Source organism: Tasmannia lanceolata, unplaced genomic scaffold (genome assembly GCF_043159265.1).
Source record: "Tasmannia lanceolata isolate RefF3 unplaced genomic scaffold, GAP_Taslan_0.1 ptg000026l, whole genome shotgun sequence".
NCBI lineage: Eukaryota > Viridiplantae > Streptophyta > Magnoliopsida > Canellales > Winteraceae > Tasmannia > Tasmannia lanceolata.
In genome coordinates this window covers 1,121,313-1,140,284 of record NW_027518703.1, presented here as the reverse complement: position 1 = coordinate 1,140,284, position 18,972 = coordinate 1,121,313, and the positions used below count along the sequence as shown (strand labels likewise).

Below are 18,972 nucleotides of genomic sequence, written 5' to 3'. Positions count from 1 at the left end.
AGAGAGATTTTAGGGATTTTGCAAGAGGGAGAGACATCAACGCACAAAACAAAAAAAGAAAAGAAAAAAAAGGATGCGCGATTGATAGGGATGCTTAGAGAGAGAACGTGAGGATAAACTCTTCTTCTTTCCTTCTTCCTTGGATCTTTGAACCTAAAGCTCTAATACCATGTTAGAAGTGAGATTAGGGTTAGAAGAGAGGAAGAAGAAAAGGAATGGAGAGGATGAAGAGTCTCCACTAGGGAGCTCCACATGTAAATGATGTATATATATAGGCCCAATTAGGGAATCCAATGTACAATGACTACAATACCGTCTAAAATACAAGTAATACCTAAACTACCCTCACATGTTATTCAACAGAATGGTGACTGCCTGTAGTTGCGCATCACTGTGAGATTTAATTTTTTTGTTTTTTTGGTAAAAAACCCTCTGCTATTGCATAATAATGGTTCATGGGGAACGATTCGATGACACGTTTGGGTTAGGATTGTCCCAAAAACAACTCTCCCAATATTTCCATGTCTACGTAACATTTGTCATTTATCAAAGATATAGGGCATTTTTGTCATTTGAAAATGGTCATTAATCCATTGGTGGGTAAGTGGCATAATAGGGAGGGCTGTTAGGAAGTTCCCTGACACGGGTGTGTCTTCCTAACTGCTCTCGTGGTTTATACTAGGGTTGCAACTCGGGTCGGGCGGGTCGGGTTTTCTAAAACCCTACCCTACCCGAGAAACTATCTCGGGTCGGGTCGGGCCCGGTTTTTTCCCACCATTGCCTTTTTTTTCCCATGGCAATGCAAATATCAGTAGCCTATATAAATTTGGAAGTAAAACCAAGAGATTTTACATGCTACATGGTGTTGTATTTAAGCACAACAAAATAGAATCGGCCCACCTATGTGAATGATCTAAACCATTGATTTGCTGCCCTGGCCCACCTTATATAGACCATCATTAAAAAATCTTACCCTTTTACAAGCCTCCACAAACCAAAGCCTAAGATTAATTGTCATATAATAAAGATGGTTTTGGAGGGCATGACCTATAAAGGACAGGGGCCAACAAATGAATGATTTAAAGGTCATGCCCTTGTAGGACATAAATCTATTTTCGTAAACGGAACTCTTTTTCGATGACAAAAAATACCCCTATTTAAAGGTTGAATTTTCAAATTAATACCACCGCTGCTAAACCTATGACAGGAGACTTGAGCCGTCCTCGTAGGGAGATATGTTGGTAATTTTAGTGGAACAAGAAACTATTTGGCCGAATTGATCCTCTTTATCGGCTTTTTGTCCACGCGTCCCACCAATCATCATTTTTTAAGGAAAACGGATGTCCGTTTTCCTAATAGCTCTCATTAAGATACTTACATGTGTACAGAAGATTTTACTCCACGTGTCGCGTGGTATCATAAAGTTAGCGGTTTCTTCGTAAGAAGGGAAGATATTTTCACTACTCCACTTAGTTACATTAGCACGGGATGTAACTGCATAACATCCCTTAACAGACGCCCCCACGCCCCCCATTGTAAAAGACTAAAATACCCTTAATTTAAACGCAGAATTTAAGTATATGCACTTCGGGTAAGAATTCGGGTCGGGCTTTTCACATTTAAAACCGGCCCGACCCGAGAATCAACCGGGTTTTGGAATGTGAAACCCGGCCTACCCTTTACCCGAGATCTATAAACCCGGCCCTGCGCTTTTCCGGGTCGGGTTGATGCGGGCCGGGTAAAACCCGGCCCAAGTTGCAACCCTAGTTTATACTTTATAGAAAGGCTTCTAATTGCACCTGTATGCTTAAACAGATGTGAAGGTTTACACTTCACCGACACCATGAAAATTCTCATCTCCCACACATTTACATTCGCGGAAATATATCAGGGGCAAGGTTCACAGTTTCAAACCGGAGTCAGGCTCAGTGTGGTTTGGGTCCGAGTTTTCAAACTTATTCCTAAAAAGTATTCTCTTAAAAGCTAAAAGTTGTCCTAAACAACTAGTTCAATTAAGAAAAACAAGCATAGTATCACTTGAATGCGGAGCAGTCCAAAATTAAAGCTAAGCTATTATAAATCATTAATTCATTACTTAGAGTTTGCCAAGAGTCGCATAAAGCATGTTATAAATGTCCCAAATCTCAAGAATCACATCTAATAAATTATATAAGCATAATCAACAACCACCACGACTTGAAATGCCATCAATAATTCAAAACTATTAGTGAATGAAGTAGTCAAGTATTTACAATGTTACGCACGAGTTAAATGAACACTGAATTTCTCTTGCAACCTTGCAAATTGTGGATGTGTCTACAAATCTTGGTGTGATGCCTTGATCACACATCAATGTGATGCCCTAGGGAAACCATTGGTGTGATGCCTTTGGTCTTGCTGGTGTTACTCCCAGTCTCCAAGAACTATCCTCTTTAGTTGTTGTGCATTGATTCCCTTTGGTATGACTATTGTGACACTAGCATATTTATCTTCTCTCAGGGTGCGAGTCCTTGATCCCCTTTGGTGTGATGTCATGGACTGGTTGATGCTAACACATCTATCATCTTCCCTCTTGTAGTTTTGTTTAGATTTGTAACAATCCGATACCGTTGAGTCGCTACGAGCAAAGAAGACAACTAAAAACACAAGGAATTTTTTTTTTAAACATAAAGAGAATTTAAATTAACTACAGTAGTTCATGCATAACATCTTATGCCAAATTAACTTTCAAGTTCATACAGAAAACAAAACCACAAAACCATTAAAGAGTTACATACAGTTTCAAACTGTCACTCTAATTATTAAAACAATAAAATAAAACTTTCTTATTCTAAGGAATGATGTAGTCCATCATTCACGAACTCTCCGCCGTGCACTCCCCATAGTCTAGGCCTCCCCATTAACAAAGACTCCTTCATCTCCACCTACAAAACCTGAGATGTAACAACGTTAGAGCAAAGTTTATACAGCGGCTTCAGCACAGTAAAGAAAACAATAATACAATTGAGTATTTACCATTCAGTACTCTAGGCATTCAACAATAGAACTAACATCCTACTCATGGATTTCAATAAAGTGGAGTAATCTGAATAATTTACAACTTAAAACAGTTAACATATCAACAAATATATCTAAAGAATAGGTGAGGAATAATTAACATGTACTACTAAAAGGAAGCAAGTTATCGTGAATGATGTATGCATGCAATGAATATTATGAGACGGCTAACCCCAAGGCCGTTGGGCTTTTTCCCCTAATTCTTTCCTTTCCTTTCCTTTCCTACCCGTGGCCTTGACCGCACGACTAATCCCCTACCACCCGTCTTTAGGTAGGGACGTTTTTGGTTTTAGATTAGGGGATGCAATTAAATTGTCGAACTGCTTCAGGGATGGATCCCTTCAGATGCATTGCCAACAAAAGGTTGTACACACTGCTCAGGTTGGCTTTGGACTTAAAGTCCCAGGTAGGTGTCAACGACCTCCCTAGTTCCCCCTTTTTCCTAGGTGCCCATGCATGATTATGTGTTTATGATTCTCCACAAATCACCTTACTAGTGTTGTAAGAACGTTACTTGAATCATTATATTTACTCATTACTACATTTCTCAACTTATTCTTTACAGTTAATCAAGAAGAGAAACTTGAGATTGTAAGCAATTGATAACTAAATAAAAGACTATCATTCGATCAACAATTGTATACGAGAGAGAATTAAACTAGTAACTATAACACGAGGTACTGTAAATACCAAGAATATTACTGTAAGCATTACGTATGCGAGTCAAGCTGTCACTTGCCTTTTACCGTGCGAGTGTGAAAGATAGAATTTGTTTCCACTAAGAAGAAAGGTGTAAGGATCCTGAAGTAAAGGAATAGAGTTTAACTTGTCAATTCTTTTGTTTATGAAAAAGGGTCATAAAAGAACACACACACAAGGTTCATATTTGCCTCGCTTTGGGGTTCAAACCCCCCATACAACATGGTACCATTTCTGCCCAGATTTGGGGCATGAAGAGTTGAAGACCACACACAAAATAATATCTTTGCTGCCCTGCTAGAGGGCAGAAAAGCCACACTAAAACAGTATATCTGCTGCCCTGATTTGGGGCATAAAATACACTCAAAACATTACATTTGCTGCCCTGATTTGGGGCATAAAACACACTCACACACAAATTACTTTTGCTGCCCTGTTTTGTGGGCAGCAAGAACAACACTCTGCACACCTATCTGATGTCCAGATTTTGTGCCAAAAATACAAGTTGCAAACACCCAAAGTGCTGTTCAGATTTTGGGGTTAAACTCACACGAAATAAAAGCCATGCTATGAGGTCTATTTGCACATCACATACATAGTAGAAGATTTCTAAAATTGCTTAGAACTGACAAGATGAGAAAACGCGTACAAAAATTAATTAATGTACTTATGTGAATCTTATATAGTTCATGGGCTGATGAAAAAAAACCAAGTAACTATACATGAAATAAACAGAACCATTTCACTTAATTTGCCCATGGAACTGATGACCTTCAACCTACATATGATAAAATCATTTTATCTTTTTAGTATAACCCTAGAACTGACGACATCCCTAATAAGTAATTATCCATATTTACTTGATACATAGGACAGACGGAATCATTAACCAAGTCTATCAAACTTAGTTGATAATTTGGGTGAATAAAACTGTTGAAATTATTAAATACTCATATCAAAATGTCATTGACACTTAGGGATATAGTACTGTCGAATTTGCTAAATTGGCATATCAAAATTTCATCTAATACTTAAGAATATGGGTTACTGTTGGAAATCACTATTTGGATATATCAAAATTTCATTTGACACATAGGGTTATATAGTACTGTTGAGATCAACATGTTTATACAAAAATCACTCTTAACCGTTAGTGTATACAAATCTGATGGAAATATATATATATATAGAGGAAAGTGTTGATGAGCTTAAGCTCACCAAACTTATGGTGAGCTTAAGCGCCCCAATCACATGGGTCCCACATTTTCTGTGGTGATCCAAACCATTCATTTGCAAGGCCCTATCATAGATAGGGTGTGTACCAAAAATCAGCTCCATAGGATCATCCTAACCCCTCCATTTGTGGAGGACAAAAATGGGCAGATTTGTGGACAAATAATGTCTGTCCATTTTGACCTCCACAAATGGATGGGTTAGGATGATCCTATGGAGCTGATTTTTGGTACACACCCCATCTATGATAGGGCCTTTCAAATGAATGCTTTGGATCATCCTAACAAAGTAGGCCCCAATGTGATTGGGCGCTTAAGCTCACCAACACTTTCCTCATATATATATATATACACACACACACACACACACACACACACACACACACACACACTTACATTAGAGACTCTTAATATTCAGATAGGTGTTGTCCTTTATCCCACCCCTTACACCTAGCCACGTGACACTTCTTTCACCCAACTCTTTGTCCTTATCATGCCCACATTTCTAGCACACTAGGTTTCATTCATGTATGTCTTGCAAGTAAAAAAACCGGCGACCTCCTACTGCCACTGCTAGGCTGGCATCTCCCTGCCAGCATCTGCTTTTGGTGTCGTTGCCACTGGTACGTCAGATTCCATGACTGCTACAATCCACTGAAAAGATTGAAAAGTGTTTCCTATGTACCTACATATGATATGTATTTGGAAAATGATATAGGAAGTGAGAGAAAATGATATAGGAACGGAGAAGGGAACCGAATGTAATCCCAACAATCACTTTTCTCCACGTGATTTGGAATGGAACTAGATACCCTTTCTTCCATTCTCCTTTTGTTTTTTCCTTCCATTCTCCATTACCCCTTGTAATTTACCAAATTACCCAGCTCAATCGGTTTCTATTAATGTGACGAGCTATGATTTGCTCGGTTCTACGTTCAGTCATAAAACCGGTTTCCCTAGCACAACTCTATGTATTTCCATACAGCATATAGTTTGGACAATATTAATGTTAACGTGTGTAATTTGAACAAATTTTCTCAGAATGTATTCTCTTATATCGTATATCACTGGATTTTTTGTTTAAGCATTAGAAATAAGAGTATAAATTATCAGCAGAGGAACAGTGTTGGTTCCTAGTTTGAGCAATAAGTTATAAGAGATTATAAAATTATGGACCGTTAATTATTAGAGCCCCAACTATATTTGTATAACAATATATTCTTTTCTCATGCTTGAATGACCAGAGCCTCTTCTCCGCTTCTCAAATTGTGTTCATTGCACAACTTTAGACACAGATACACGTGTCCTTGTCACAATTACATGATAATATTGGAAGATGTTATTAAATAATTATTAGATCTAAGTAAGTTTCACTCAAAAATAAAATATAAAACACCCCCTGATAAGCAGCAATTCGTTAGAACTCTATAGTTATTGTATAGTTATTGCCAAAAACTAATGGACATTAATGTTTTGTCCTAATAGTTGACTCTTTAAGTAACCAACATAAATGTCTGGGCCTCCAGCATTGCAATTTTTTGAAAACTGGAGTGTCCTTGTTACACAGATTATATTATAAAACAGATTGGCCTTAATGATCAACTGGAGTTATAATTTTATTCAATCTGTGCATAGGTTCAAAAAGACCAATTATCCTTGCAACGTGTGTTGTGTTTGGTCTCACACTGGCTGCAGTATTGACTGGCATATTTCCTCCATTTTCAGAAGATGTTGCTCGAGCTGTAAATGTAAGTTATTTCTCTTCGTATCTATATTTTCCCCTTTTTTATTTGTTTCTAATAATAAGATTATCTATTTTCATCCTGCAAAACCGAAGTAGTGACAATGCCTGCTTCTGATCTTTAGTCATCTACTAGTGTTAATGCCAAGGTGAAGCAACATCAGCACTGTTAAGAGAAAGACAAGTAGAAACATAAAATATGTATCGATTTCTTGTTACTGTGAAAATGAATGTTGAGTTCAAGAAAACATCAAACAATTCTTCATATAATTTGTCAAACAATGGCTCCTTGAGTATGTGTTGTCCTAATGAATCTATCCCTCCTGCAGAAGTTGTGATTTTTTTTATTTACATACTTTGCTTGAGGAATGCCTGCTCACACACACACATAATAATAATAATAATAAAATCAAGCTTAAGTAGTCAAAGTAAGAGAACCCATGGTTAGAAAAAGAGAAAAGAAGATTAGATGGTGTGGTTGGGAGAAACCCAACCCATGAATCTTATTTTATTACTTTCATGAGATGTCCAAGTTGAAAACAAAATGACAAATTTGCCTTTTAGATAGAAAAGAATAAAGCACACTCACTCTCTCACACATGACATTACAAAGATGTGGGCCATAGGGCCCCATCCCATAAAACCCGTCAATTCTTATATTCTTCTATAATATATGTGTGTGTTGCGAGGGAGGGAGTGTTAAAAAATCTTGCAAGACTGTGAGAATGAAGGAACGATTTTTGTGGAAAAGAGAGGAGAGAACCCTAACAATTTGTGTGGCTGGCAATTGTATTGTGTTTTCATAACTGTACAACCACATCACATCCTTATATAAAGTTCTAAGTTATATAGTTACAAGACTTCTATTAATGAAGCGGCACACTCTAAGATGCTTGTGTATGCACCATACTACAAAATTTACTTGTGTTATTTCTAACACTCTCCCTCAAGCTGTATTGTGCCTTTGAACATGGTCAGCTTGTAGACCATTAGTGAAGTTGTTAGCTACCTTGCTTTTACTTGGAATAAAGAGTGGAACCATCTCACTACTTTCTACTCTTTCTCGGACAAAGTGAAAATCAATTTCTTTGTTTCGTTTTGGTGTAAAACATTGGATTTTGTGATAACTCTCGCACTTTGGTTGTACCAGTACAACTTTACGTGTCATCTTCTAAACCAAGGTTTTAAATTTCAGACCAAATACCGAAATTTCGGACCAAAACTGAAATCCGCAAAACCCGAAATTTCGAATTAAAAATGTAATTCATTTTTTTCCCGAATTTCAGTGGCCGAAACCGAAACCGAAATTTAAAACCTTGTTCTAAACATATGTATCTCATGAAGTAGTAATCTTAACCTAATCATCTTTGCAGTAGTAGAAGTCATGACTCTATAAACTCCTCCTGCATTAGATCTTGCAACCATGGTTGTTTCTTACTTCTCCCTGAAACTAGGCCATCATTCTTACTTCTCCATGAAACTGGACCGTCATTCAATTCCACACAGTAGCTTTTAACTAATCTCTTCGTATCAGGTTCTCTTGCCCAATCACCATATGAAAATTTGGCCAACTATACTTCTTTCTGTTTACCTAGTCCTTGTAAAACGCCATGTGTCAAGGTTCCTTTAAGATACCTTATGATTCTCTTAGCAGCTTGTAAGTGTTCTTGTCTCGGATCACGCATAGATTTTCACACCCGATTCACTACATACGTGATGCAGGTTGTGTAATAGTCAAATATTGAAGTGCACCGACCATCATTTTACATCTTGGGATCTTCCACTTCTACCCTATCTTGTTTGTTAGCCTTGTTATTATAGGCTGCGAATGTTGCAATAAGCTTGTAGTTCAACATATAAAACCTACTAAATAGATCCATAGTATTTTTTTCTAAGTTAAAGTCATCCCTTTCTTTGTTCTTTCCACTTTAAAACAAAGAAAGTGGGAAAATTTCCTTAAGTCCTGCCATTTAGCTTATCAAATTTTGCATTATATCCTCCAATGATCATGATATCATCAACATAACTAGTATGAGAATTGTTTCTGAACTCGTGTGTTTATAAACCAATGAATTGTCACATACCCTTCTGTTGTATCTTATGAGCTGAAGATCTTGATTTAAGCTTCCAAACCAAGCTCTAGGAGCTTGCTTTAGCCCATAAATAGCTTCTTAAGTTTTCAGTTTTTCACACATGTTGTTTTCTGCTTCCTTAAGTCTTTATAGTTGCTCCATGTAGAATTCATCCTTGAGATGTCCATGTTTGAATGCATTTTTCGCATTCATTTGATTGAATTTCCACCCAAACATATTAACTAAGTTCAAAATTGATAGAGGTGGCTTTGACTACAGGACTGAACCTTTTCTCATAATCATAGGACGAGTTGTTGGTTAGGAACAAGTCAATCTTTGTATCTTTCTACTGTTCCATCAGACTTCTATTTTATCTTATACACCCATTTGCATCCTGCAACATTCTTATCTTTGGGTTGGGCCACCACTTCCCTATTAGCATTTATATGTAGAGCAGTTACTTCTTGCATAGTATTGACCTATTTTTATGATTCACAACTGCTGCTGATGACAAATGTTCAGTTGGTGACGAATGTTCAGTCGACATAGCCGAAACCGAAATACTGAAATTTTGGAAAAAAAAAAAAAAAAAAAAACTTAAAAATCACTTTTTCCCGAAATTGGGACTCTGGCCAAAATTTCGGATTTTGGTGGTTTTGGTTTCGGTCTCAACCGAAATCTGAAATTTCGGTATTTCAGCCGAAATTTAAAACCATGGTGTTAGCTAGCACGTTCATGGTAATAGATTGCTTGTGTTTATGCTGACGAGTATAGTGCTTCTCATAAGCTTACATTAGGCCTATATATTAGTAGACATTGTAAGTGACATGGAAGGAGGCATAGGAATGATGGCATTTGACTCTACCTTAATCTCATGTCCAATGGTTGGAGGATCATAAAAATGAAGCGCATCAAAAGTGACATGGCATGAGATTAGAAACTCGCAAGAAGAAAATAAGTAAAATCGATAACCCTTGTGTTCATAACTATAGTCAACAAAGACACACATGAAGTCTTTTGAAGAGGGCTTCTTACAGCTCGTGTTGGAAACATTTACATAGCATAAACAACCACATGAGAAGGGACAAATAGTCTTGGATTTTTCTTGTCATCTTCTGAAATGGTGACATCTGTGAGGGCCATGGTTTCAAATTTCGGTTTCAGAATGCGTTTCGGTCCTCACTGAAACCGAAATTTCGAGATTTCGGTCAAAATCCGACGAAATCAATTTAACAGCTGTTTTTTCTCCTATAGAATTTCGACCGAAATTACCGGCTGAAACAAGATTTTTGGGTTAAATCCCTTAAATTTAGGAGGAAATTTCGGGACAAACGAAATTTCGACTGAAATTTTCAAATTTCGGCTGACATAAACGAACGTTTCAGGTATTGCCGATTTCGGTTTTGGTCTCCACCGAAACCCAAAATTTCAGACCGAAATTTCAGATTTCAGTCGAAATTCAAAACCTTGGTGAGGGCGACATATTAATGACATGAGCAGCAATGTGGAAGGCTTTTGCCCAAAGATGCTTAGGAGCACCAGAGTGAAACATCGGTGATATACTAACTTTAGTAATGTGTTGATTTCTCTCCGCAATTCCATTTTGAGATGGAGTGTGGTTTCTCTACCCCCGACCCTCGCAAATTTTCTTTCTTTTATTTTGGAGAATTAGGATTAGGAAAAAAGGAGAGTGGGATAGGGAGGAATTATGGTTTCTAGAATGTAGGATATATTGGAAATGGGCTTTTTTCCTCTTTTGGATGGATACTAAAGTTAGGAAGAAAGGGGACTAGGAGAGAGGAATTATGGTTTGTAGAATGTGGGATATATTGGAATACAATTTCTTCCATTTGGAAGGAAGTTAGGGTCTTGAAAGATAGGTGAAAGGGGGTTTGGTCTTGCAGAGTTTAGATGTGAGGAAATGAGAGTATCAAAGAGGAAGAGAATCAGGTTTTGAGTTGGAGATTGTAATAGATTAGGGTTTTGAATAGAGGGGGTGAAAATGAGGGTTTCTCTACCCCCAACACTACCAAATTTTCTTTCTTTTATTTTGGAGGATTAGGGTTAGGAAAAAAAGGAGAGTGGGACTGTGGGATAGGGAAGAATTATGGTTTCTAGAATGTGGGATATATGGAAATGGTTTTTTTTCTTCTTTTGGACAGATACCAAAGTTAGGAAGAAAGGGGAGTAGGGGAGTGGAATTATGGTTTGTAGAATGTGGGATATATTGAAATATAATTTCGTCCGTTTGGAAGGAAACTAGGGTTTTGAACGATAGATGAAAGGGGGTTTGGTTTGCAAAGTTTAGATGTGAGGAAATGAGAGTATCAAAGAGGAAGAGAATCAGGTTTTGAGTTGGAGATTGTAATAGATTAGGGTTTTGAATAGAGGGGGTGAAAATGAGGGTTTCAAGTGGGTGACTGGAAGAGATGTGAAGATTAGCGTTTTACGATGAACGAGCCTTTCTAATGGGCAATAGGTGATGATTTTGATTAAAGAAAAGTTCGAAGCATGGCTTTGAATGAACAAGGGTTAAAAATTAGTGTTTGATTATGGGAAGTTGGATCATGTAGAAATTAAGGTTTTGGATGTTTAAATAGTTGGAAATTTGGTTTTGGGTTTTTGAGAGGTAGGAATTTGGGATCGAGGTTTTTGAATGGTGAGAATTAGGGTTTTGGGTTTGGGGTTTTCCAATTGTGAGAAAATGAGTTAAGGGTTTTGAATGGTGTTTATTAGGGTTTGGGGTTTTCTAATGTGGTTTTGGGTTTTTGTTTGGTAGGGATTATGGTTTTGGGTATTCGAATGGACAAGAGTCGTGGAAAGACTGGTTTTGAATGATAAAAGAAAAGGATTAGGGTTTCAAATGTTTTAGGAGATGGGATTGGGGTTTTGAATGGTGGAATTTTGTAAGGTCATAATGACTCGGATAGTGGAGATGTTATGATCCTTTGGTATGTAGAAGGTCTAGTGACTCCAATAGTGGGGAAGATAAGATCCTTGGTGCACGATTCCAATAGCAGAGAAGGCAAGATGGAAGAAGGAATATTAGGTTTTTGAAGGATTCAAAGCTTATCTCTTTCTTGAATCCTTGGTCACCTTGCTCTTTAGGAATGGAAGATATCTTTCTTGAATCCTTGAGCACTTTGCTTTGATACCATGTAAAAAATCTAGCAACCTTAAGTGAGAGTGGTAGAGGGGGATTTTAGTGGAGAAGAGAGGAGAGAACCCTCACAAATCTTTGGGCTGGAAATACTATTCTGTTTTCACTTAATTACTGGCCTTATCACATCTTTATATAAAGATCTAAATTACATGAACTACCATTAATGAAGAGACACACCATAAGATGCTTGTGTATGCACCATACTGAAATATTATCTTTCGTTATTCTTATAGGGGTGGGTGATATTTCTGCCCCCTTTTTTATGTCCTCTCTGAATGCCTATTTTTCTTAAATAAACAAATCACCATTTTAGGTTATGGTGACAGAAATTGAGAGGGAATGAAGGAGAGCTATGTGCTCCTCGCGCTCGGTGTTGGCATCCCCATTGTCTGGAGTCCTTGAACTTCTTGGCCAACCGTTTAATGTATAATACCCGTTTACAAATGAATTAAATTAGAACTACATAAATAAGATATATTGCCACAAAAGCTATGGAAATTATTAAGCCTGTCCTCAAAACCCCGTCTCTGACATGTACACTCAAGACAGTTTTTCTTTTCAAAAATGGTGATCCTGTTATTGTTGCATATGCATTCCCTGTCAGTTGTTATTTCCTTTTTAGACAGCTACTTGTTGATAAAATGTCTTGCTATGTCACCTGTACAGTAAGGTTGTAATTTCATTGATATGATAGATAGCATATTCCTCATAGGAATTTGTCTAATTTATCTTCACAGTTTAAAGGTTAAATGTAAAGGAGATGTTGTTGCCACCCTTAAAATAAGGCATTATGATGCAATTTAAGTGGGGTTCTTACACAGTGGATGCACATATTTTTCACAAGTGATGCCCACTTGTTCAATGATCCAAATCAAGTATATGTTAGGCAATGCTATGGATGGGCCATTCATCATGTCCATTTAACGTCCCCAGATTGGAGGGTTAGAATTGTCCAATGGGCCCCACTTGCCCTCTCATATTTTTCCTTGGAAAAATATGTGCATCCATCATATAGAAACTCGTGTCAGTGGGCCCAGAGGCCCCACCAGCTTCTCTACAGAACTCTCGAGTCCATTGACACATTTAGAGAAAAGAAAGAATAATTGAGCTTAAAAAGATGCCGTGCTTGTGATTTCTGCATGATGCCATGCTGGCATCAGTGGAGGGATCCATTCTGATTTATGGGGAATTTACATTGTTTTATTCTATCGTAGGAAGAAATTAAATGGATTTCTAATAGGAGATTATTTTTGTTAGTTTATTTCCAGATTTTAGGACTTCTAATTTTAGATGGATTTCCGCAACAATTTCTGTAGATCAGATTGTTAGAATTAGCCATTTAAAATTAGAACCACATCGAGTTCGGATGTCTTCCCATATATGTGTGTGTGCGCGCGCCTGCGGATGAATTTTATGGGAGATTTGACAACGTATTTCACTTTTATGTCATGCTTTTCTAGTTAATTTATTTCCAATTTTCTGCACTAAATTTTTGCTGGTAATTTCCTTTCCCAATAGGGGTTGCATCTCTTTGCCTCCACATGATTTTGTCCAATACAGAGAAAAGTTAAAGCATATGACACAGGCCAAACTGACTTGAGCAGACATGTGTAATATTTGGGTGGCAATAGTAGCTCCCTATATTAAATTAGAAATTTCCTTTTCTCCGGTTGCCTAGAAATGTGTTTATTTCCAGTTGGCTTATTTTATTGACATGTTTTATATTAAGTAGGTTTTTTGTTCTGACATGGAATTATTTAAAATCAAATTTGTCCCAGTTTAACCTTTTATATAACTGATTAAATGCCATCTAATGTTTCTTTAGGTTGTGCATGTTGTGGAGACAGCGGGAAGGCCTGGTGAAAAACAAAATCCAGTGTCATATGTTTCTTTATTTTCTGCAACTCCCGGAAAGTTGACGAAGGAAATAGAAAGTTTAATAGATGAAGGGTTTGTTTGCGGAAGAAGGAAAATACTTGATCTGGTTACGTTTACTGTCAACTACAGTTGCCTGAGTTCTGATAATAGTGGAGATGGGTGGAGTGAATCAGATATTCCTACACTCCATGTCAAAAGCGATTCGAAGATGGGTATAAGGACAACACGGGTTTCTATTGATACTAAAGTTTCAACTCGGTGGTCACTTGCAATCAATACTGAAGAAATTGAAGACTTCGAATTTGAAGGTGAAAAACATTCCCATGGCGCAGCTTTGTAGGGTTCAGGTTTATCCATATTTGACTGCACAACTTCTTAATAACATTTATTGTTCTAGATATTTGCAGTGCTTTAAAAAAATTTTCTCAACGATAACATAAAGTCTTTAAAAGTGAAGAAATGCAATGAGTGCGGATTAGATGGCGCTAAAATCAACAGAGAAACAGTACAAAAAATAAATAAATAAACAAATAAATAAAGCCAAAGTATAATAGATAGTGGCACAAAAGTGGCGATTCTTGCCCCACAGCCCACCACTATCTCAATTCTCTCGACAACTCCACGAGAAAGCAAGTCCACCACTTTGTTGCCACTATATGAATATGCTTGAGGACAGGTGTCAGGACCTTGCAAATGCCAATGATATGTGAGAGTGCTCACATGATGCTCCTGACCCAATCAGGATTTGGATGCCCAGGCGATCACGTCAGCCAAGTCTCCCTCAACTTAGAAGTTATAACAGATCTGTTAGTGCTCCTTATAGATTTCAAGACTGGCAAGTAACACCAATGTTTGCATTTCACTAGGGTCGGTCACCCTAATAGGTCCAAAAGAAGCTTTGATTATCTCTCTGCATTCTTAACCGTACTGAAAGTCCTGTCGGATCAGATTACCATGAGAGCCTCTGTTGAAATTCAGCTTAATATAATTAGGGTCAGGAGCCGATCATTCAACGGTTGTCACCAGCATTTGCTCAAAGCTACAAGTTTTCATTCACTTGATCTTGATCTCGATCTCTTTCTTTCCTCTTGATCTTGATTGTTGAGAAATTCCGTCACACAAATCTGATCCGATCATGCACAAATTAATGGAAAAGTAAAATAAACACAAACCACAAGATGGACATTGAGATTTACGTGGTTCGGCCAAGATGCCTATGTCCATGGGCGAGAACACAATCTTCCACTATGAGAAAAAATTAATATACAGGGTTTACACTGGATTAACCCAAACCCACTAACTCCCAACCTTTTCCATTCCCTCTCAACCAAGACCGTATCCGAGAGTCAACGGAGAGAAAACCCAAGAGAAATTCCTAGAAGAAAACCCCTTTCACGGTTTCTCCTTCTCTCTCATCCTCTCTTTCTCTTTCCTTCTCTCTATCTCTCTGACTTTCTCTAGCCCCCACCTTCTCTCTTTGAAGAGAAGTGGGTTTCATGTCTAGGTTTTTCTAAAACCTAAAAGAGTTGCTATTTTTGCCTCTCACTAAGCCGTGGGAAAATAGGGAGCTTTTCCAACAATCTTCACCTTGGCTTGTTTTCCCGCCACCTGAATATTTTCTGTTGATATTGCCATCGGTTCGCTGTCGCCGCAAATCTCCATTGGCCTTTTGAAGTACCAGCTACACACCATCGAATCACCCTAGTTCTGACTCCTCTTGATTCGATCAACCCGACTAGTGCACATGTGTAGCTGCCAACCCATTGACTCACCCTGTCAATTCTGGAGAGGAATCTCGATCCACCATCCCAAATGCAAGTACCAGTATCACCCTCGCACCATCATCTGCAACCTGGAAACCCATCTTTGCACTAACTGCGAAAGAGACCTTACACATGCACGCACTACCAATCCGTTTCCAACTAGCCATCAAGATCTTAGGAACAATAGTCATCGTGTCCCCGAACAGATGATATAATCCGCCATTCTTCTCTCCTTTCAATAGAACCATACAATGTGATTTCCATGGCTCCACCTACAACTGAATACCTGCAACCCTTGTTGTCCAACCAGCCAAGTGATACTAGATTCTTTCATATCTTTGGGACGCACCGCACCACCCAAAGTACGAATCACTACATTGAACACCTTGATTTCACCGTTCCAATTCTCTGTAGACCCGTCACCAAGGACACTACACCTACCCTTGTCTCTTGGAACGTATCAAATATTTCCTCTTGCAGCATGCATGAACAGAGCACCCTGAATCTAAAATACACTCCTCATTTGAAGTGTGATTACCTGTGGAGACTATGAGAACGTCTCCAACCTCTTTGCCATGCTCATTTGTTACGGCCTCCACCATATTCATAGCACCATTGTCCGACTGGTCAGCTCGATTTGGACAATCCCGTTTGATGTGGCTGTATGCCTTGCAACAATAACGGTGCACACCCTTTGACCAATGTAGAAAGTTAGTAAGCAGGCCCCCCAATGACCAATGCAGCCAAAGTATAAATTAGTTCGCCCCTGATAAGAGCGACGTTGTGACTTCCTTTAACTTCACCGTATCCTTTCCATACAATAAACCCGTCATCAGGTTGTCATATGAATTAGGAAGTGAAGTAATAAGCAAAAGGGCCTTGTCTTCTTCCTTCAACTTTTGACCTTCTTGCATAGTAATGTGCTCCAGAAGATTTCCGCCTTCTTGCATCTTCAGCCCGTACAATTGCAAGTTCGGTACAATCAGTTGGCCAGGCTTTTTGACATGTAGAGCTTTTCCAACTTCTCCCATAACTTGCGCAGATTCTTTTTCCATAATGTTATCTGCCTGACATAGTCAAATTGTGTTGACCGCCTTCGACTCAAAGTCTTTTCACTCGTCTCCCGCCGTCTTCTCCATCTTCACATCCTCTCCCTTCAACGCCTTAGTGAGGCCTTGTTGAACAATAATGTCATTCGCCCTCATTTGCCATCGGGTGAAACTGCCTTTTCCATCAAATCTGTTAACGTTGAATTGGGCAAAACTCGATTTTACCTTCATTTCAGACACTATGCACTTCTCGTTGTAGGGCTCCACATTGAACAAGAATCCCTCAGATAATCTTTGTACCCTCAAAACCATTAAAAAAATGTTTGTACTCTCAAATATCGCTCTAGCCATGATCCAACCACAACACCTAAGATCGGCATTAATGATTGCTCCAACCTCGACAATGATACCACTTGTTGAGAAAATACTTGTTGAGAAAATCCATTGGGCAAATCCGATCCAATCGTGCACAAATTAACGAAAGAGTAAATAAAAAAAACCAAAAGTTGAACACTTGAGATTAACGTGGTTCGGCCAAGATGCCTATGTCCCCGGGTGAGAACACAATCTTCCACAGTGAGAAAAAACAATATACAAGGATTACACTGGATTAACGCAAACCTACAAACCCGCAACTCTTTCCTTGCCCTCTCAACCAAGATAGTACCGTCGAGCAACCCAAGAGAAAACCCAAGAGAAATCTCTGGAAGAATATCCTCTCTCTCTCTCTCTCTCTCTCTCTCTCTCTCTCTCTCTCTCTCTGGACGCCACCTTTTCTAGTTGAAGAGAAGTGGGTTTTATGTCTAGGTTTTTCTAAAACCTGTTCAGTACTGCAAACTGTTTCATCTGATGGGTCCCAATGGATGAGCCATGTCCCAAAAAGCTCCCCATTTGGAGACAAAGGAAGCATACTTTCTATTATGATGTCCCGCCATGGATAAGGCCATTCCTTGGTGCATTATAGTCCTAGCCTCTAGCTAGGAAAACATCATTACTGTTTCAATTGTCTATATGCAGTGCTGAAAAAAGGAACAAAGATGAATTTAGGTTTCTGTCTTTTCTGATTGTTGTATTGATGTGTATCCCGCATGCCTAGTCAATAGACATGTCCATAAAATGGACCTCCACCATTCATTTGTTAATCTTGGATTGAATATTTTTCTGTGAATGTTCAAGCTTTTAAAAGTGGTGAATATTTTAGAAACTTCAGAAATGCAGTGAACCATATATTTTTCTTGAGTAGTTCTAAAATGAAGGGCACCCTTGCAAAAAAGGGATGAAAGGGCGCCCCCATTGGTTGCAAATAACCAAAGTGCATTAAATGGGATGAAAAGTCAAAGAACATTAAATTCATTTTGGTGATTTACAACCAATGGGGGCGCCTTTTCATCTCTTTTTTGCAAGGGCACTCCTCATTTTCGAACTCCTCAATTTTCTTATGTTTATTTTATTTTATTTTATCTGTGTTATTGCATTACAGAGGGTTCTGAAGAATTGGTACCAAGGGGCAACAAGAGTAATGTTGATGGATGGCATATTATTCAGTTTTCGGGTGGCAAGAACGCACCGACGAGGTTTGAATTGACCCTCTTCTGGTTGAAAAATTCTACCCAGACGTCTCATAAGGCAGATGAACAGACGAAGGGGGACTCTCATCTGCTCTTAAAATTAAGAACAGATGTGAACAGAGTCACACCAAAAACTGCAAGAGTTCTTGAAAAGCTCCCTCCTTGGTGTTCTCTTTTTGGTAAATCTACTTCTCCCTATACACTAGCTTTCTTAAGTAGTCTGCCTGTTGATTTCTAGAACTAGAAAAGAGCTATTTTAGATCTCTGTTGTTTGCTATGTATGGCTTCCATGTTGAGGAGGAAGCCTTTCTGTAACAGTTACCAGCCACAATTGGTTGTTTTTTATGTAATAAAAGCATAGATCAATTTGCATACATGTCTTGGTAATATGGTGTGCACTGTGGATTAAGTGTTTGTTAGTACAAATATTTGCTATATAGAGTAATGCTTTTGTACTTCAAGCAAAGGATACCTTCTGTCATTTGCCCATCTCTGCAGGGCGGACAATCTCTCCCTCGCTGGTGTGGGAACATAGAGTATTATGAACCATTGTTTAAATAACAGTAAACCTTTGATACCCAGCAGTGGACCCTACCTGTATGGATGCTGACCATTTTTCGGGGCCTAGCATGTTATAGGATCTCTCTTGATTTGAACAAAATAAACCCTTGAATCCTGTTCTGTTTTTGTTTTCACGACTCAATGAAGTAATCTGCTTTGCTTGGCCCATCATGTATCATGGCTGGGTGG

General features: G+C 38.4%; 1 protein-coding gene across 3 annotated transcripts in view; it reads left to right on the top strand.

The window, feature by feature from the left end:
* LOC143858601 (uncharacterized) overlaps nt 1-18,598 on the top strand; it is a 49,854-nt gene extending 31,256 nt beyond the window's left edge. For all 3 annotated transcript variants that reach the window (XM_077369288.1, XM_077369289.1, XM_077369290.1), the window contains 3 exons: nt 6,624-6,736; nt 13,790-14,150; nt 18,135-18,598. In XM_077369288.1, the coding sequence (XP_077225403.1) occupies nt 6,624-6,736; nt 13,790-14,150; nt 18,135-18,460 (800 nt within the window). In that variant the 3' untranslated portion in view covers nt 18,461-18,598. The remainder of the gene's footprint in view (nt 1-6,623; nt 6,737-13,789; nt 14,151-18,134) is intronic.
* The last annotated feature ends 374 nt before the right edge of the window (nt 18,599-18,972 follow it).